At 35.3% G+C, this 22,228-nt stretch overlaps 1 protein-coding gene across 3 annotated transcripts; it reads right to left on the reverse strand.

Moving 5' to 3' along the window:
* Window positions 1–8,230: 8,230 nt before the first annotated feature.
* LOC109169596 (peptidyl-tRNA hydrolase, mitochondrial-like) lies at window positions 8,231–18,115 on the reverse strand. 3 transcript variants are annotated; one of them, XM_019318478.1, is made up of 8 exons: window positions 17,940–18,115; window positions 17,781–17,865; window positions 17,588–17,655; window positions 11,526–11,576; window positions 11,362–11,435; window positions 10,350–10,408; window positions 10,144–10,220; window positions 8,231–8,610 (listed from the first exon to the last, which is right to left on the reverse strand). In XM_019318478.1, exons 1-8 carry the CDS (start codon window positions 18,045–18,047, stop codon window positions 8,479–8,481), a joined length of 654 nt encoding a protein of 217 aa, XP_019174023.1. In that variant the 5' UTR covers window positions 18,048–18,115; the 3' UTR covers window positions 8,231–8,478. The 3 variants fall into 3 exon arrangements, with proteins under 3 accessions (XP_019174023.1, XP_019174024.1, XP_019174025.1); XM_019318480.1 differs by lacking the exon at window positions 8,231–8,610 and adding an exon at window positions 8,778–8,849; XM_019318479.1 differs by lacking the exon at window positions 11,526–11,576.
* Window positions 18,116–22,228: the final 4,113 nt, after the last annotated feature.

Raw genomic sequence — 22,228 nt, forward strand, 5'->3', positions numbered from 1 at the left:
CGTCTGGGGCATATGAGTGAGAAAGGCATGCATCTCCTGAGCAAGAAAGGCCTCATTGTTGGTTCAGGTACGGGTAAATTACAATTTTGTGAGCATTGTGTTTTTGGGAAACAAAAGAGGGTTAGTTTCTCTGTTGCTACACACCGTACCAAAGATGTATTGGAATACATACATTCCGATTTATGGGGACCAACTAAATTCCAGTCTATGGGAGGCTGTAGATATTTTATGTCTATTATTGATGACTTTTCTCGTAAAGTCTGGGTCTATTTCCTGAAACATAAAAATCAGGCATTTTCTATTTTCAAGAAGTGGAAAATACTTGTTGAGACTCAGACAGGTAAAAAAGTCAAGAAGCTCAGGACAGACAATGGCTTGGAGTTCTGTGAGTCAGATTTCAATGACTTTTGTGCGGCAAATGGAATCGCCAGGCACAAGACCTTGCCTGGTAAACCCCAGCAGAATGGTGTTGCCGAACGTTTGAACAGGACTCTATTGGAAAGAGCTCGTTGTATGCTCTCTAATGCTGGGTTATGGAAACGACGTGATTTTTGGGCCGATGCCGTTTCTACTGCTTGCTATTTGGTAAATAGATCTCCACATTCATCCCTTGATTTCAAAATTCCAGAGGAAGTTTGGTCAGGTAATCCTGTTGACTACTCTATTTTAAGAGTTTTTGGATGTCCTGCTTATGCTCATTCTAGTACGGGTAAATTAAACCCGAGAGCTGTCAAATGTATTTTCCTTGGTTATGCTTCTGAGTCAAAAGGGTATCGTCTATGGTCTCCTGATTCTCGGAAAATCATTCTGAGTCGAGATATCACTTTTGATGAAAATGCACTACTTTCTTCTGGAAAAGTTCCCAGTACAGGTGAGACACAGAGTACTGGTGAGAAGGTGGAGTTTGAATTCAGGCATATTGATAGTGTTACTACTGCTGATGGTAATACTAAAGATGATGCTGCATCTACTAGCATCGCACCTCTCGTCGAGCCACAACGAGAGTATTCCATTGCTATGGATCGTCCTAGGAGGACAATTAAAAAACCTGCTAGGTACGCTAGTGACGATGAAACCCACCTGGTTGCTTATGCGCTTTCAGTTGCACAGGAGGTTGATGGTGATCCATCCTGCTATTCTGAGGCTATTTCGTGTGCCAACTCGTCCAAGTGGTTGGTTGCTATGCAAGAAGAGATGGAAAGTCTCCATAAGAATGAGACTTGGGAGCTGGTAGATTTGCCGAAAGGTAAACGCCCATTGAGCTGTAAGTGGATTTACAAAAAGAAAGAAGGCATTCCTGGGGTTGAGAAAGCACGGTGGAAGGCACGGTTAGTTGTTCGAGGTTTTGATCAACGTGAAGGTATTGACTTTAACGAGATCTTTTCTCCAGTTGTTCGTCATACTTCTATACGTGTTCTACTTGCTTTTGTTGCTCTTTTTGATTTGGAGTTGGAGCAACTAAACTCAAGCACTACTTGAACTTAGCAATAGGAAGAGCTTGAGATGACTTGAAGTCTCAACTAAGCAATGAGTTTGAGATGAAAGACCTCGGTGCAGCAAAGAAGATTCTTGGCATGGAGATACACAGGGATCGTCAAGCGGGTAAACTTTATCTATCTCAGAAAAAGTATGTTGAGAAAGTTCTTGATCGATTCAATATGTCCAATTGTAAACCTGTGTCTACTCCACTTGGTGCACATTTTAAGGTATCCTCTGGTTCATGCCCTAAGTCTGATGTTGATGTGGCTTATATGTCAAAAGTTCCTTACTCTAGTGCTGTTGGAAGTCTTATGTATGCTATGGTATGCACTAGACCTGATTTGGCTCATGCTGTAAGTGTTGTGAGTCGTTACATGCATAACCCTGGTAAGGAACATTGGAACGCCGTTAAATGGATTCTACGGTACCTAAAGGGTACTTCGTCTTTGGGCTTGGTTTTTGATCGAAATTCTTCTGCATCTACTGACATTATGGGCTTTGTAGATTCTGATTATGGTGGTGATCTTGACAGACGCCGATCGCTTTCCAGTTATATTTTCACTCTTTGTAATTGTGCTATCAGTTGGAAAGCTACGCTTCAGTCTATTGCTGCGTTATCTACGACTGAGGCGGAATATATTGCAGCCACAGAGGGTGTCAAAGAAGCTACTTGGCTACGAGGTTTGGTTATGGAACTTGGTGTTTCACAAGGTCAGACCGTTGTGTTCTCAGATAGTCAAAGTGCTATCCATCTCACCAAAAATGATACATATCATGCCAAAACCAAACACATTGATGTCAGATACCATTTTATTCGAGATGTTATAACTGCAGGAGATATAACCGTTCAGAAGATTCATACATTGGAGAATCCAGCAGATATGCTCACCAAGCCTCTACCTATTACTAAGTTCAAACAGTGTTTGAGTTTAGTCGGATGTTTCAGTTGTTAATTCTCACCGTGAATTTGATCCAAGGTGGAGATTGTTAAAATATGATAAATATTGTGGCTCAAATCCGTGGGGACCATTTCATCAACCGTCCGTCCGCATCGCCGCATGTCCTCTTCTTGCATGTTCTCCGCAAATTGCTCTCATCTTTGTGTTCACCTCTTTCCTCTCTTCTTTTGAGTGTATAAATAGGCAGTAGAGTTTTCTTTGTAGAGTGCTCATTATTACATCAATCAAATTGTTCTTCTTATTTCTTTGTCCTCACGTGCATTAATATATATATATATATATATATTCTCCCATTCTTAGAATTATTTTGTCACTTATATTTTTCCCTATTATTATTTAACTTCTTATAATTCTCAATTTTCGATTCTTCGCTTCCGCATTATTCCGCTATATTCCTAACACTTTCATGTGTACAGTCAAATGCGACAGTGACTTGACATAAATTGGATGGTTTGTACATAAAATAAAAATTAAAAGATTTAAAAATTAAAAATTTTAATATATATATATATATATATATATATATATATATATATATATATATATATATATATATATATATATATATATATATGGAAGGGATCAGGTGCATTTGTGGCTTTCCGTGCGGTTGTGCGGTAGATTAATGTGCGTGAGTTTTGTACTTAATGTGCTTGAGTATTGTGCCGCCTAAGTATTGTGCTTAATGTGCGTGAAGTTTATGCTTAATGTGCGTGACTTGAGTTCAGAATTACGAGCTCAGAAGGAAGCAGAACAGAAAGAGAAGGTGGGTGAAGCTTTTCTGATTGGATTGTGTGTGAATGGATGGATATATGTAAACGCACATATGGTTGTTCTGATTTTATGTTAAAAACAAGACAAAATCCATTCCTCCACCACTTCGAAAAAAAAAAAAACAAAAAAAACAAAACAAAACAAGAAGAAAATGTAGCAGTGGATGCGCATAATTTTCACAGCAGTGGATGAAGAACACACTCACGCACATTAACAGGGCGTTTGGTTGGAGGGGAAAATTATGTGGGAAAGGAATTATAATTCCATGGGAGTTGAATTACTAGGAATAAAGTGAAATTTAAATTCCAGTGTTTGGTTGACAGGAATATAATTACTGGGAATTTCAATTCCAATGTTTGGTATACATGGAAATTGAAAGGGAATAAGTAGTATAAAGTCAAAAATGTCCATTATTGTTGTTAGACATTAATTTTAGGTTAAAAAGGAAGGGGTAATTTTGACTCATCACTATCTTTTTTTCCCAGGAATTAAAATCTCAGATGGAACATGGGATTTTAATTCCATGAAAATGGGGGAATTGCAATTCCCTCCAACCAAACTACGAAATTTAATGGCCTTTGGAATTATGTGGGAATTAAGTGGGAAGGGAATTTAAAATTCCTCCAACCAAACGTCCTGTAAGCACACAACTCACGCATCTTAGACACAAGACTCACACACCTAAAGTACAGAACTCACGCACATTAATATTACACACACACGCACATTAAGTACAAATCTCAGACACATTAATCACAATACTCACGCACATTGAGTACAAACCTCACGCACATTAATCAACCGCACGAAAAGTATTCAACCGTACGGGAACCTTACACTAATATATATATATATATATATATATAGGGATGCACTCGAGTGCGAATAAGTGCCCAGGAGAGAATATGCGAATGAATCAGCGCGCAACACGTGTCCAGATCTAATGAATTAAAAAAATGCTGTGGTATTTTCGTAAATAATTGAACATTGAAGTGCAAGTAAAATCACTTACAAGGGCACCTACTTTTACCTATAAGTGCATGTAATTTTGCCTTGTTAACATTCAATTCCCGCAAACATTCATGCACCTAGGTGCACATACTTATAACTATAGGTGCAACTACTTATAACTATAGGTGCACTTAGTATTGATGCTCAGTGTAAATTTTATTTGCACCTATAACATGCACTTGTAATACATTTTTTTTAATCCATTAGATCTGGACATGTGTCGCGCGCTGATTCGTTCGCATATTCCCTCCTGAGTGCAATTATATATATATATATATATATATATATATATATATATATATACACACACACACACAATTAAGCTTATTTTTGTACAATACTTTACACCATCAAACTTCATGTAATGAATGTGGTCATGTATAACATATATACAAACACACATACACAATGCATCGTTACATAATGAATCATATTGCAAATTAGATTACGAAAATACTTTAACTAGTACTTAAATGTAAAAAATAAAAATTGATAAACAATGTGTAATGGTGGGACTTAGGAGGAACAAATTTTTATATTTATTAAAGACTTTTAACCTTATGCCAAAAAAGATAAATATGTAATTAAATAAAGAGTAAATACTCAAAATGGTCCTTCGACTATAGCTAAATTCACAAATTGGTCATCGACTTTCAATTTCAACCAATTAAGTCCTTAACTTTGTAATTTTAACACAATTTGGTCCTCTGTCTATTTGACCGTTTGTTGACTGTGATTTTTGAGGATATATATGTAATTTCATGGTCCATCGTCTTTTTTTAAGATTCCGGTTGCATATCTAGACCGCACTGTTACATTTGAATCCACTGTCGAAAGCAATCTACCAAATCTGGTCGCCTTTCTTCATCCTCCCTTTGGATTCAATGTAGTTGAGTTCGAACCAGAGCGAAGAAGACGACGTGTTTCCGAACTGGTGCAACGTCATCCTGGAGGCCTCCACATGCTCCGACGAGAGCTGAAGGTTCTTCTGGAGATCGTCGATCACGGTCAACAAACGGTCAAATAGATGGAGGACCAAATCGGGTCAAAATTGCAAAGTTAAGGACTTAATTGGTTGAAATTGAAAGTCGATGATCAATTTGTGAATTTAGCTATAGTCGAGGGACCATTTTGGGTATTCACTCTTAAATAAATTTGGTAGATTCCTAGTCACTTTGAAAAAAAAGAATCCTACCTCCCCTAAATAGGATTTACTTGATATCATGTGATGTGATTCCCACTGATCCAAACTTTCTAAAGTTAAGAATTACACCAAACATGAGAATAATTTTCTAACCTTTTAAATTTCCAAACAAATTCAAATTTTCCTCACTACTAAACGCCCTCAAAAGTGTTTCACTTACTCCATTGTAGTTCGAAAAATTTGTTCATGGTGCCTTTAGTCTAGCTTTTCGTGACATTAATAGTATTGTGGAAAAAGTAAGGATGTCAATCAGGTTAGTTCATTTAATTTCGAGCTAGTTCTATCAAGTAGTCGAAATTATCGATTTATTTTTTAGTCAAATTTAAAATTCTTGACTCTAACTCTAAAACATCAGGTTTTCATATTTATGGCAAATTATTGTGTGGACTGTGATCCACATAGCTATGTGGACTACGGTTCAAAACGACGTCATTTTGATGTTAAAAAAAATCATTGCTTCGCACGCGTGTTAGAATAATGAACATTTGGAGTAAGATAATGTATTTTATGAGTTAGAATAATGTACTTTATGTGTTAAATTAATGTACTTTATATGTGTTAGAATAATGAAAGGTATGGTGTAGGGACGAAGTCAAAGGGGGGCAGCTGACCCCCTCACCCCACCCCCACCACATATATAGTCTTTGTATGTATATATGTATATATAGTACAAGTTTTAGTATTAGTATAAAAAAATTATAAATTATTAAGAAGGAGTGACTTAGATTATGTGGTAGAGCAGATATTTGGCAATTTTTATTTTTAAGTCAAGGGTTCAAATCTTGGCATCAACATAGTTTTACAATTCTTTTTACTCATTCCCCTATGACTTCAACACAGTCACGTTTTTAATAGTTTTTTTAAGCACACACATATATATAACATTTTTTTATATTAATAATAAGATGTGTAATTTATAATGTGTTTTCTATTCAAATTATTTTATCAAATTAATTATGTTTCATATTTTGTTATGAATATTTTTATAAAGTTTCGATGTGTTTTATTTTTCGTCCATATCCAAAAATATTTACAACTATATTTCTTAGGTTTCGCCTTTACTGGAAAAAATTTCTGAATTCGTCTGTACTATTTCACCCCCCCCCAACCGAATTTCTGGCTCCGTCCCTGGTATGGTGTAAGATAATTTATTTTATGTGTTAGAATAATAAATTTTATGAGTTAGAATAATGTATAATGTAATTTATGTGTTAGAATAATTAAATTTCTAGAGTAAAAATAATGTATTTTATAAGTTAGAATAATGTATTGTATGTGTTAAAATAATGTATTTTATGAGTTATAATAATATATACTTTATGTGTTTTTAAATTGTGATCCGCACAACTGTGTGAACCACAGTCCACGCAATAATGATTGTAAATTTATTGAGTAGACTCAACTAAAACTTTTAAAATTTTCAAATTGACATTCTAAATTTTAATCTTAATAAATTAGTGTATTTACACTAACAAATATAAATATATACATCATTCAATTAATCTAAATTTTCATTTTCAAATTCTAAAATATGACGTCCCTGTGTAACTATACGGCAAATATTTCTGTGTTGGGATCATGAAAAAAAAAGTACATTTTTAATATACTAAAAATATATTAAAATTGAATGTACATTATTTGATAGTATACGAAATAATATACTTTCAGTATTTAAATAATGTACATTTAATACATAAATAATATACATTTAATATATTAGAAATGTGCCTTTTATTCATGGTCCACACTACTGGAGCATGGTGTATGGAATAATGATTGATAACTAAGGAATTGACAAAAAGATTGGATGTAAAGCAAAAGGATTTCACAAGCACAAGTAATTCCCATTTCTTGTTCTTGAGAGGACAGCAAACACAAGGAAGGTTAATGGGGAATAATGGTGTATAATATTTGATTTTTTTTGCCAGAATCTTAATATTTGTTAACTGTGTCTAATGCAAGTAATGATTAAAAAAAAAAAAAAAAAACAAAAAAAACAAATTTCATCACGGTTGAAGTGGGATGGCTTTCCTGGTACTCTACCTTCATATTTATGCTCGGTTTAACCACCATAATCTCTTGAAAGCTGCATCTTGTGCCTTGGTAGCAACAGACAGCATTTGCCATTCATAAATCATAACTGAAAAATAGGAATTCACTACAGTAATAAGCAATCAGAACATATTTCAAATTCAAACTTCAAGGTAGCTGTTAATGCAAGAGTGCAATTGGACCATCCAACTAAAAAAAAAAAATGCAATTAGCTCCCTGAATAGTTCAATATTTGGCAATTCGATTAAATTTGACTTGTTTATCCCGTCATCACTGATGTGACGGTCATCATTTTAAAAATTTATTATTTTTAAATTTATTTAAAAAAAAAAAAAAAAAAAAAAAAAAAAAAAAACACCACCCTCTCTCCATCTTCATCTCCGGCCAAAGATGAAGAGTGCTGGAGACAAAGACAGGGTGGGGATGGGATTTTATTTCCTTTTTTTTTTTGTTATTTTATTTAAAATTATTAAAAAAAAATTAAATATGATGATCGCCATGTCAGCGATGACCAGAGGGACATGTCAAATTTGGTCAAATTAATGATCAAATTGCATGATTTTAGACAGTTTAAGAACCTAATTGTACCTTTTAAAAAAATTGATGGCCCAATTACACTTGTACGTGTAATTCGATATCAAAACTTTTTCCTATAGTAAAAGGTGTTAAAGACCAATGGACAATGGTCATTTACTCATTTTCAAGTAAATGGCTTTCAAGAATTGAAACTTTGATGAGAGAGCAACAAAGAGAAAGCTAAGTTGGCTCCAAATAAGGGCAAATGCATTTATTTTAAGCAAGTGTGTTTATTGATAAATAAATCAAGTGCCTTAGCACCTAGAAATGAAATCAATTTCTTTATTTTTTTTTTGTTATTCACTTGGATGTATACTTTGAAAAGTCAGTTAAAGATAATCAAATACTCTAAAGAAAGAAGCTACGCACCAGCAGTATGGTTCTAGCTAGAAACCTTGATTGAAGGCTTGAATATAATCATGATCATGTTGGGATTGTCTGTAATCTTATATGCTTGTACTTTTGTTGAGTGTTAAAACACCTCGCAGATTCTGTTAAGCCTTTGGATAAGAGCTGTTTCAACGCATCAACCCCTCCTTGTAAAGCAACATCAACCTGTCAAAAAGTAGATCAATACTCCTCTTGAACTGTATTCTATTGGGAAGATAATATGGAGCATAGAGAACTTTGAGGTATCTAAAGTTCTAAACTAAGACAACACCCCCCCCCCCCCCCCCCCATGCAAAGAGGACTGGCCATGGCCAGATGGTTTTCTTGGAACATTAAGCCTGCATCACTTATTTCGTTTTTTGTGAGGAAGCTGGGTTGGTAGAAACCCCAAAAGCCGTCTCCTTCTGATAGAATCTCCATAACACAAAGAACATTATAATTTCTGCCTCAAATTAAATTCAATAGAAAGACATCATATTCACATGATCAACCTTTCACAAGCAAAAACATGCCGCCTTAAAAAGGTTCCCGTTAAACAATCAAAATATTGCAAGTTAAGGTCATTATGAAATCCAAAAGGGTTCTTTGTGCATAACTTGTCAAAAGACTAGATCCGTTAAGTTTACTATTATCTGTTTTCTTTTTTCAATTTTCATTCTCCGTTTTCTGTTTAGAAAATTTGTTTACTAGCACTCATTTTTTTTAATTTCTTTTTTTAGACTAATGTTATAATAACACAAGTCCAATTTCGAGTGATATTTTAGACCTTATATTTAAAATATTTTTAGATATGTTTAGTTTACACAGAATAAATATAATGTTTACTTTGGAGTATAATATATGTAAGATTTTGACATTTGATATCCGAACTAAATTTATTTTTGAATATAACATAACTAAAAATATCAAAACCAATAATCTATTGGGTTAAACCAAAATCTTAAAATCGGTTTATATTTTGAGTTTTAATGTGAAGTGTCTTACTTTAAGTATAAGCAAATAAGTTATGTTTATATAAAGTAAATGAGAGTAGAAAGGATAAAAGGTGGTGATAAGTAAAATAAGCTAATAATGAATGTAATCATAGTATTGGATAAATATATAAATAGATAAAGGTGAGGATGTCGTAGGAATGTGGCTGTAGGGGTAGATATATAGTCAAATAGTTGATAGAGATTCTGTTTTCCGAAAAAAGTAACAAAAACTGGAAAATTGTTTACCCTTTTCAAAATGACAAACTGCACAACTATGCAAGTAAACATGTTTTCTGTTTTCTATTCTTCAGTTTTCAAGAATTTTCCAGTTAGTAAACGGGCCCTAAATTTTCCTTTAACTCCTCTTTGTTGATGCAGGGACCATAAACAACTAAAACAAGCCGATCTACATATTGTATATGCAGGAATAAAAACATTGAGTTGATCTAGACACTGCACACTGGAGGTATTATTGTCATATTTACATAGGTGGGACTCTCTTTGTTCCATTGTCTGAATCAAAATTGACAGTTATAAATTACATATAAATGGCAACCAAAAATATGCTCAATTAAACCAATACTGTTAAAAGCATGGGAAGTCAAAGTCCCTCAATAAAGGCTCACAAACTAATTCCATTCATTTCACTAATCACACATCAGGAACAAATGGAGGACAATTATATTAAAAATTACAAAGTAGAATATAACAAAGATGAGCGTACCCGTTCTCGAGCAGTTGCATTAAACTTTTGAAGCAAGAATGCCTTCGGATCCATTTGACCAGGAGGTCTTCCAATGCCTAACAGGAGAAATAAGAATTATTCGACATACAAGAGAAAGCTAAAAGCAAACAGAGAATAATAATAATAATAATAATAATAATAATAATAATAATAATAATAATAAAGAGATCCAAGGTTCCACCAACCTATTCGTAATCGAGGAAACTCTTTGTTTCCACAAAAATGATAAATCACACTCTTTAACCTAAAATGTATATAGAAAGAAAAACAGTGTCAGAGATCTTCAAAGAAACATTCCTATACCAATTGTTAGTATTTTATGTACTGGCCAGACATTTATACCAAACATACAGATATGAAAGAATTTTTAATTTCTGAAACTATTACTAACCGGAACACAAGAACCAGTAGAGATATAGGCAATGAATTTCGTAAATATCCATAAAATTACCAGAAATCAGGAGTTTATGCTGTTAAAACATAGCAATCCAAAACTTAAGAAAACAAACACCAGGTGAGATTCATCACATAAAGTGGCTTGGTAAATTGAGACCTATTTGGTATAATTTGAAACAGGAAGGAGACCAAGATACAGAACTTTATAATGTGGATAAAAAGATGTTTCCTAAACAGGATATAAACCATATATGCTTAAAGTAAAACATACCCAAGTATACTTAGTGTGAAGTTGACTTCTTAACTTGCTATGAGGCTTTTAACTGGCAGTTTCATAAGATGTATCTCAATCCTAAAAGATGTAATTTCACGTTCTGGTTTTCTAGCATGGAGCATGCACAGGCCACATAGCAATGTGAAAGTAGTAATAACAATAATAATGATAAGGATGAGGATGCCACAGAAATTCAATCTCTTGTAACACAGCCTAACACAGTTAGAGAGGTAGGTGTTAATAAACATAAACCAAATGCCACCAATTAGTAGCCCTATTAAATAGGCAACTCAAAGTTCTGCTTTTATTGCAATTGGAAGATTTTAGTGGCTATCAGGTTTGTGCAGGATGAAGAGATAAGAACAGCCAACGTGTTGAAAGATTAGAAAATACTTTGAGCGAAAAACAAAAAAAATAAAATAAAATAAAAATCAAAGACTTGAAATTAGCTATGAAGACCCAAGCATGCAACTATGCACATACCATGATAGTTATTCTGTGAGTAAATTTAGACATAATGGTCATACCCATTGTGACTATGATGACCTCCTTTAGGGTGAAGACGAAGTACCCCACATGGCAAATCCATGTCATCATGAAACTACAATAAAAAACATTATGTCCAAGTGTCACAAAGTATTTAGTCATTTCAAATAAGAATTAAAAGTTTGAATCGCCCAAAAGACTATACCACAATCACGCGGTTGAGTGGAAGCTTATAATATGCAGCAAGTGGTCCACTCTAATAGGAAACAAACAAAAGTTATTTGTCATATCACCATATAACTAAGCAATGTTCTATTCAACCAACAAACAAATGAGGCACAGAGCAAGACATTAAAACATAGAGTTAATACCATCTAGGGTCCTCCGAGTATAGTGGTTTTGCCACGTTTAGTCCTAAACTTTCAAATTACCACCCATGGTCCTTCGACTTTCAAATTATTACCATCCGTAGTCCAAATTAACCACCCATGGTCCTTCAACTTTCAAAATTTAACCAGCCGCGGTCCTCTAGAAGGACCATAGGTGGTTAAAATTTTATAGTTGAAGGACCATGAGTGGTTTGTTGAAAAAGAAGATGTAGAAGAAGTTTTTATTACTTGCTTGTCTCAATGAGGAGACAATAGATAAATATATATACAGACTAAGAGACACAATCCTAATAGACACAACCCTACACAACTTCAACAGCTATATTTCTACAGACACAACTTTTGTGTTTCAACACTCCCCCTCAAGCTGGAGCATGTATATCATATGCACCAAGCTTGTTACAAATGTATTCAATCCTATGACTTCTTAAAGCTTTAGTAAATATATCAGCTAATTGATTATTTGAGCCTATAAAAGATGTAGTAATATCTCCAGAAGTAACTTTGTCTCGAACAAAATGGCAATCAATTTCAATGTGTTTCGTCCTTTCATGAAAAACTGGATTTGATGCAATATGCAAAGCTGCTTGGTTATCACAAATGAGCTTCATGGACTCCTTTGTACAAATCTGCAATTCGGTAAGGAGGTTTTTCAACCACACAAGTTCACATGTTCCAACGGCCATAGATCGATATTCGGCTTCTGCACTTGATCGAGCAACAACATTTTGCTTTTTACTTTTCCAAGAGATTAAGTTGCCACCAAGAAAGATACAATATCCAGATGTTGATTTTCTATCCCATGCACCTGCCCAATCTGCATCTGTGTACCCAATAATTTCAAGGTTTCCATGGTCTTTGTATAACAAACCAGTGCCTGGAGATTTTTTAATATATCGTAAAATCCGAATGGCAGCTTCCCAATGACTTTCACGTGGAGATGCCAAGAACTGACTAACAACACTTACCGCAAAAGAGATATCAGGTCGAGTTACAGTTAAATAAAGTAATCTTCCAACCAATCGTCTATATTTTCCCGGATCTTGGATAAGCTCCCCCTGGTCTGGTAGGAGTTTGATATTTGGATCCATAGGAGTGTCAAGAGGTTTGCAATTCATCATACCTGTGTCTTCTAGTATATCCAATGCATACTTTCTTTGTGATATGCAAATTCCTTGCTTGGATTGTGCTACTTCAATTCCCAAAAAGTATTTTAACTTCCCCAGATCTTTTGTTTCAAAATGTTGGAATAGATGTTGTTTCAACAATTGTATTCCTTCAACATCATCTCCTGTAATGACAATATCATCAACATATACAACAAGATAAATGCTCTTACCATGTTGATGTCTATAAAAGACGGAATAGTCAACTTTGCTTCGATTTAAACCAAAATTTTGCACTACTATGCTGAACCGTCCAAACCAGGCACGAGGAGATTGTTTTAGACCATAGAGAGAACGTTTGAGCTTACAAACCAAGTTACTCTCCCCCTGAGCAACAAACCCAGGAGGTTGCTCCATGTAGACTTCTTCCTCTAAATCTCCATGCAGAAAGGCATTTTTAATATCTAACTGATGCAAGGGCCAATGATGAACGGCAGCCATAGAAAGAAAGATTCTGACCGAAGCAATTTTAGCTACTGGTGAAAAGGTGTCAGTGTAATCAATCCCAAAAACCTGTGTATATCCTTTAGCTACCAGTCGAGCTTTAAGTCTATCAACTTGTCCATTGGGCCCAACTTTCACAGTATAGATCCATCGGCAACCAACAGTTGTTTTACCTTCGGGTAATGAAACTAACTCCCAAGTTCCCGATGAATGAAGAGCAGCCATTTCATCAATCATAGCCTGACGCCAACCAGGGTGGGAAAGGGCTTCTTTAACAGATTTAGGGATAGAAACAGAAGATAAACATGTGATAAAAGCATTATATGAAGGTGAGAGATTATCATATGAAATAAAGTTGTATATGGGAAAGGGATTTCGTGATGACCTGTTACCTACACGACTTGCAATAGGAGAGCTTGTTGCCGGAACCGGGTTCGAGGGCATAGATAGCTCGAGAGATGAATCAGTTGGGATTTCATCGATTTGAACTGTCGCGGGTGGTCGAGAGCGGCGATGATAAGTGTAAGGAAAGGGGGTAACACCGTTGTTTTGTAAAGGAGGTTCAGTAGGTGAGGGACTAGGATTTCTAGGTGATGACGGATCTTGAGGTAAATGTACCTCGGTCCCTCCTTGAAAAGTAGGAACAGGAAGAACATCAGGAAAATGAGAGATGGAGGTCGGTAAACTAGACGAAAAGAAAGGTGTTGATTCAAAGAAAGTAACATCAGAAGATACATAAAATCGATGCTTATCAGGAGAATAACATCTGAAACCCTTTTGCAACCTAGAGTACCCAACAAACATGCATTTTAAGGATTTTGGAGAAAATTTATCACGCCCTGGGGTAGTGTCCCGGACAAAACAGGTGCACCCAAAAATTTTTAAAGGAAGAGTATGAAGAGGCTTATCGGGAAATAAAATATTATAAGGTATCTTACCATGTAAAACAGATGAAGGCATACGATTTATTAAATAACAGGAATGAAGGATAGCATCTGCCCAGAATTCTGGAGGGACTTTATAGTGGAGAATCATGGTGCGGGCTGTTTCAACGAGATGGCGGTTTTTACGTTCAGATACCCCATTTTGTTGTGGAGTATCGGGACAAGATGACTCATGGAGGATGCCCGCTGAATCAAGAAAGTTAGATAAAGGAGTTGTAAAGTATTCTCCAGCATTATCACTTCGTAAAGTTTTAATAGACACCCCAAACTGATTTTTTATCTCATTAACAAATTTTTGAAGAACATTAAGTACTTCAGAACGGTTTTGCATTAAAAAGACCCATGTACAACGAGAAAAATCATCAGTGAAGGTAACAAAATATTTAAAACCAAGAATTGAATTATAACGAAAAGGTCCCCAAACATCAGTATGAACTAAGGAAAAAGGGAAAGCAGCTCTTTTATTAACACGATTAGGAAACGATGTTCTAGAATGTTTGCCAAGCTGACAGGCTTCACACTCTAGGGTAGATAAGTGAGACAAACTAGGGACAAGTCGCCGTAATTTTTTAAGGCTAGGATGTCCTAGTCGGTCATGGGCAAGGGAAGGAGGAATGATAGCAGTGCAAACTGTAGAAGGGTTTGGGGTAGATAATCGATAAAGTCCTTCTGATTCATACCCCGAGCCAATCATCTTCCCCGAACGACGGTCCTGCATAATGACAGAATCAGAAGAAAAAGTGACCGTACAGTCCAAAGATTTTGTAAGTTGATGAACAGAAATTAAATTGAAAGGACAATTAGGTATATAAAGAATTGAAGAGAGAGGCAAAGTAGGAAGGGGGGAAGCCTTTCCAATTGCAGTAGCCGTACTCTTGGACCCATTACCGAAAACAATAGATGGAAGGGACTTAGACTTGGTGAAATGAGAAAATAAAGATGAGTTACCAGAGATATGCTCAGAGGCACCTGAATCGATAACCCATGGTCCGCTCATGCCAGATTGTGATACAAGGGCAGTATGAGTTCCATCAGTGTAGGCTGCAGGAGTTAAACCAGAAGCTTTGGGAGTGGCTTTAAATCGAACAAACTCTTCATACTCAGCAGCAGAAATGGTTCGAGAATTTGGTTCCCCAGGTTGAGATTGAGCAACACTTGCTTGCGTACGTACCGGTCTCCCATGAAGTTTCCAACACTGATCTCGTGTGTGCCCAGTTCTATTACAATAATCACACACTCTAGTGTTTTTCTGTCCACCACGATTGTTAGTTCGTCCACGACCACCTTGTGTGACTAGAGCAGATTGTTCGGTAGTGGATGTGTGAGTACCCGGAATGGAGGTGACCTGCAAGAGCCGTTTGAACAACTCGGTGGTCCCCGGGACAATGTTGCTTCCAAGAACTTGATTCCGGATGCTTTCAAATTCTGGACCTAATTTGGTTAAGAGAAGTATGACAAAGAATTTCTCTCGTTGGGTAAGTTGCTCTGCGGGTGTACCACCAATAGGCATGAGTGTACCAAACTCAGCAATTAAACTTTGGGCTTTGCCAAGAAAAGTTTCCATATCAATACCATCTTTCTTCAAGTTAACCAAATTGTCAACAACATTATAGAATTGAGAGACATCATTAGTGTACAGAGATTGAGCTTGACTCCACACCCCGACACATGTCTTAAAGGGCCGGAATAAAGGCAACAATTGTGGAGAAAGAGACTGCCAAAGGAGACTACAAAGTTGAGCATCTAACCTTTGCCAAACTGTCTTTTCTTTTTCCGGTATCATATCCACTTCTTTTTGCAAGTGGTCAACAACACCTTGGCCCATAAACCATAATTCTACGGCATCCGACCAAGAGTGGTAATTTTGAGAACCACATAATTTTTCAGAAGTGATTACCGGGTTTCCAGACAGATTGGGCACATAAACAGAGCTCGAAGAAGTAGATAAATTATTGGCAGGAGAAATAGTACCTGAATTATTAGAATTTCCGTCGGAAGACATCGTGACCAAAAATAAATCTGATTGCACGGAAGGAAAGGAGGAGAGCCGACGATACGATCTGGAAAATCTCGCCGAAAAAGGCCGCCGGAGATGGCCTCACGCGCCGGCGCGTGGTGTCGGAGCGCCGGCGACGCGGTGGCGCGTGGAGGCGCGTGGAGGAGATTCCGGCGACCGGAATTGATGGGTAATGGTCGCCGGAGGATGGGTAAGGCGGCTGTAGTACTAATTTGATAAAATATCTCACCAATAGCAAATAATTTGAAAAATTAATTTCGAATGAACAGTAAATGTACTGTTCACCGGAAAAAAAATTTCAAATTTTGACTTTTGGCTCTTGATACCATGTTGAAAAAGAAGATGTAGAAGAAGTTTTTATTACTTGCTTGTCTCAATGAGGAGACAATAGATAAATATATATACAGACTAAGAGACACAATCCTAATAGACACAACCCTACACAACTTCAACAGCTATATTTCTACAGACACAACTTTTGTGTTTCAACATGGTTAACTTGGACCGCAGATGGTAACAACTTGAAAGTCGAAGGACCATGAGTGGTAATTTGAAAGTTTAGGATTAAACGTGGCAAAATCACTATACTCGGAGGACTCTATATGGTATTAACCAGTGTTGCAAAAATCGTGCCTACGCGCTAGGCGCCCGCCTAGGCGGTCCCCATGCGCCTAGCGATATTTTCAACATTGGTATTAACTCTTAAAAAATATGTCAAAATTACAGTAAGACATTTTGTTGACTTACAAATCTTTATATTCCTATTTGCATTGACCTTTAAGTCATCAAAATTGAGGGGAGACACATTGAACCACCAAGTATTGATCTGCTCCCATATGTGCATTGGTTACAAATTACAACTATCTGATCCATTATATGAATAGCTAAAATCAAATCCCCTCAAAGTTTCAACCAGTCATGACCATTACAAAGTTCATGACTGAAAAAGTAGGATACTATGACATAGAGAAAGGTGAAAACAAAAACAAGAGAAGGGGAGAGAAACAAGGGTATAGGAAGTGGAGTGAAGGGGACCAACTTAGACACCACAAAGCATGATTTATGTTATTAAGGAAGTGCCAAACTAAGTCCAACTCCAGTGAGCAAGCATAGCTATAATGAATTTCACTCTCTCATATCACTGCATAAGAATTTAGTGCCATATCAAGAAATATTTTCCATGAATTAAGATCATATTAGTAAAATAAATTCCACACCGATGACCTAAAACTAGATATCAAGGCAATTGGCATACTGAAAAACCAAAGCATCAATTGGCTCTAAACATAAATTTAATAATAGCTTACAGATTCACCACTCAAATTCATATAAGTTTGGGGCTTAGCAAGGAAAACTGGAACTCCATTAAGGAAACCTGGAAATTGCAATTTACCAACACCAATCAGCACATGGACACAAATCCTTACTACAAACCATATAAACCAGTATAAAAATATTCGCATAAAAGCTACAAAAAGAAAGTGGTTGAGCTAAAGTCACCTTTCCCAAATATAGCTTTGCAATGTACATCATCCATCTGGATGCCAACTGACTGTGCAAATGCATCTACCATATCAAATCCAACCAGCCGGAAAATAAAGTTGCACATTATATAAAGGCATAACTCAATCGGGAATTTTCAACAGAATTGCAACATACATTATGTCTTGTTCCCTTGTATTTATCACCAGGATTGCCCAGCCAAATAAAGAGCCATGGTTGAGGAAAAACAGAGCTGAAGCTACGTCTGCATATCCTACTAAGCATCTTTATTCTTCCACAAGAAAAGCCTTATTTTACTTTGGCACAAGAAACCTAGAACAATTAGAATTAAAAATAACCTGAGAAAATAAGATAAATAAATACCTTTATTGGTTATAGATAAATAAATGAACATTTACTTCATAGATAAACCTAAACAAGGAACGTTTTGGCTGCATAACACCTACTCCATTTTTGTTTGTATAGTTTGTTCATGAACACATTAGAACCTAAGCAGTATTGAGGAAGAGCTTGTGTAACTTTTCACTCAATTTCTACAGGAATGAATAAAAGATGACGCCTTTCTCGACTAAGACTTAGTGCTTAGCAAGATTGGAATGCAACGCAAAAGAATTCCACAAGCACAAGTTACTCCCATTAACTAATCATCTAATTTGCAAATTCTTGTTTTCGGTGGAGAGTGAACACTAGGGAGGGGTTTTTTTTCCCTAATTGAAAGATTGAAAACTTTGTAAGAAAAATAAAAGAGCTGTCAATGTGCTTTGCGGTTATCCTGATAGACCACTGAGGAATTTTGTCGAACACCTTACAATCAATATTATTCATATGAAAATTAACCTCACAGCCAACAATAAACATAAAATTACAATTACAATGAGACTAAATACTCAGAATTTTGGAAGTGTGAAGTGGAGAAGAGCTGCAGCCAGTGTACATTAATTAACTCACCATAATAATTATGTTGTCTAATAGCTCTCGAATTGAAGAAGAAGATCTCTCTCCTGGTAGCTTGCTTGAAGACAATGGCATATATAGCTTCCAATAATCCTAATTTCTTAGCATTCTTGTATGCAATTGTACGAAAACCAATTTGATTCGATCAGCAGGTTACGAAGATGTTTTTCGAGTGCCTGTGTCAGGATGTCCTCATTTGGTCCTTGAAGTTGCAACAAACCATCTTGCTTTTGCTGAATATATTCATCCGGTAATTCATGACAAATGACCATGATAACCACAATCTTTCGAAATACATAAAGAGGAAAATACCAGTAAATTAAAGGTTTTGCTTACAATCTTTGTAAATTTTGTCTTCAAAACATCTCCTTATATTTCTCCTTTCTTACTAGTTCTCCCTTTCTTCCAAAGTATAGCTATGTTCACTTCGTCATCATCACACAATTCTGTTGACTACAGCCAAGAAGATTTATCAATGTCAAACTAAGGGTGAAAATGAGTTTAAGTTATTAGTGAAAGTTATTGCACATGGGTATGATATTGAATTAGGATCAACGGCATTTTTTTTTAGCAAATTGTAAAAAAGATTCTACTCCAACCTCATATTCATAACATAATCTATCTTTTGACATCCATTCTTTGTCCATTGTTATGCTACAAAACAGTCAAGTTTCAAGAAAAATATATTGCTTAAAAATATTCAAGTAACAAGACAAAATATGTGATCACTCACTCAATTATGTGTCCATTGTTCTGTTTCTAAAGGGCATTTCATATAATTCATCTATCTTATAATGTCTTTAACATTCATTAGAGACACCAAATAGTAACAGAATAATGACACAATTATATTCCCATTTAAATAGAAATAACAGCAGATTTAATTTGATTTATTAAAATACTTAATTTCAACATGAACACACTAAGCAGCAGCAATTATTCACTTTTATTTTTGCAACAAGAATAGTTCAAGCTTTTCCTTGGACTAAATAAGTTTCAAAAAGATATAGAGTGTCTCCTTAAAATAGCAACATTCTCTATAAAATTAATTAGAAATTAAGTTAAACATACAACTTGAATGATTTCTTTCCCCCTAAAACTAGCCATCATAAATTCAGTTAAACCTGTCAAAGTTGACAATTTCATGCTGAATTTGAAACATTGATATAAATTTGATCAAAACTTTTTAATGTCATAATTTCATACTAAATTTGAACTCTAGATGATGAGCCATATAAATTTGGTTAGAACTTTAATTTTTAATGTGGTCTAATTCCTTAGCTTAAACAAATTAATCATCACATTGCTTCTTTAATACCAAGCTCCCTTACCAACCTTCATGATTTCCAACCTCCATGAACTGCATCTGATCTGTTTTAATTTTCTAGTGTTGCAGTCATATATTGTCTCCTATTTTGGGTAATATGGACTGCAAAAGGCTTATGATGGAAGGTTTCATAATGAGTGTATTTGACCACTAAGCAGCAGCAATTATTCGCTTTTATTTTTGCAACAAAAATAGTTCAAGATTTTCCTTGGACTAAATAAGTTTCAAAAAGAGATAGAGTGCCTCCTTAAAATAGCTACATTCTCTATAAAATTAATTAGAAATTAAGTTAAACATACAACTTGAATGATTTCTTTCCCCCTAAAACTATCCATCATAAATTCAGTTAAACCTGTCAAAGTTGACAATTTCATGCTGAATTTGAAACATTGATATAAATTTGATCAAAACTTTTTAATGTCATAATTTCATACTAAATTTGAACTCTAGATGATGAGCCATATAAATTTGGTTAGAACTTTAATTTTTAATGTGGTCTAATTCCTTAGCTTAAACAAATTAATCATCACATTGCTTCTTTAATACCAAGCGTGTTCTTTGTTGCACCCAAATAAGCTTGTTCTTTGTTGCACCCCAGAAACAAAAATCACAGGACCATCTCAAAAAGGCAAAACAAATGCAAGCATTGTTCTTTGTTCTTTACCGTAGGCAGAACTGATGAAGTAAATGTGGCCAAAACAAAGACAACCAACCAAGCCATAGTATAATTTACCCTAACAACTCAGATTTTTACCATAAATGTAACAACACTAAGGTAGAAATTTCACAAAATTTTTGCAGAAATTCATACCCTAATTTCCCAACCATAGCTTAAACCCAAAATTGTTTAGCATAAACACACATTGATACAATCAGATAATTTTTTGATGAATTTGACAGCTTATTACATTATTAGAGTACAAATGCTAACCTTAAATTTTTCACACCACTGTACTCACTTCTTCACGGCGGCGGTTGTTGGAGCGACGACGACAGAGGATGGAGGGGGTGTTGGCGGCAGAGGTTGGACGCGACGACAGTGTCTGAGGTTGGAGCTGTCGGACGAGAATGGCGGTCGGCGGTCGACAGTCGGCGGAGTTGTCTGACTTCGAAATTTTGTCTGAGAGAAAATTTTTCTAATTTTACTTTGCTTTGTCAGTCTTAGAGGGAATTGGAATTTGTCTTAGCGGGAATTGAAATTTTGTCTTAGTAAAATTTCCTAAAATAATTTTGTCAGAGGGAAATTGGGTATATCTTAGAGGGACATTTCATAGGAAATTATTAATTTTATTAAGAAATTGTGTATAGCTTAGACTAAATTATTAAATGTAGATTTATAATTTCTATACAGTATATTTCGAATTTAAATATAGTATTATATAGATTCATACTTTCTATACAGTAGATTCATAATTTCTATACTACAGATTCATAATTTCTGTATTGTTGATTCATAATTTATAAACTGTATAGTTATCAATAGGGATATGATGTCAATTTAGCCCTAACCCGATGGCCCGACCCGATAAAACTGAAACCGATAGGGTTATAGCCCGAACGGACTAGCACGCTAAAAAACTTTAGCCCGATGAACCCAAAACCGATAAGCCCGATGACCCGATAGGGCTAGCCCGAAATTAAAAGGCCTAGCCCGATAACCCGAACTATTAAAAATTATTTTTATTATAAAAGTGATGTGAAACCTAACATACATGGAATAATTATTGACCGAAGACCGGGATTCTCTGTCCCCGCCAAAATATTAATAAACCGATTAGCCCGACAACCCAACAGGGCTAGCCCGATTGACATCCCTATTTATCAACAATTGGGAATATGAACATCGAAAATTATGAACATAATGTCCTGTAATTTTGAATATAGATCAGAGTTCAATCATTATGAATATGAATTTCAATTCAAAAATTATGAATATATATATATATATATATATATATATATATATATATATATATATATATATATATATATATATATATATAGTTCGGTAATTATGATGATAGAACAGTGTGCACCATGCACAGTTACACAGCATAATTTGCCCTTTATTACCCAGACAGCTCGCGGCCCAATTATATATTTATATTACAAATTAAAGCTAAGATCGCAGCAAATTAAAAGAAATGGGATATATATAGCTAAC

Source organism: Ipomoea nil, unplaced genomic scaffold, assembly GCF_001879475.1.
Source record: "Ipomoea nil cultivar Tokyo-kokei standard unplaced genomic scaffold, Asagao_1.1 scaffold3314, whole genome shotgun sequence".
In the NCBI taxonomy this organism is placed as follows: domain Eukaryota; kingdom Viridiplantae; phylum Streptophyta; class Magnoliopsida; order Solanales; family Convolvulaceae; genus Ipomoea; species Ipomoea nil.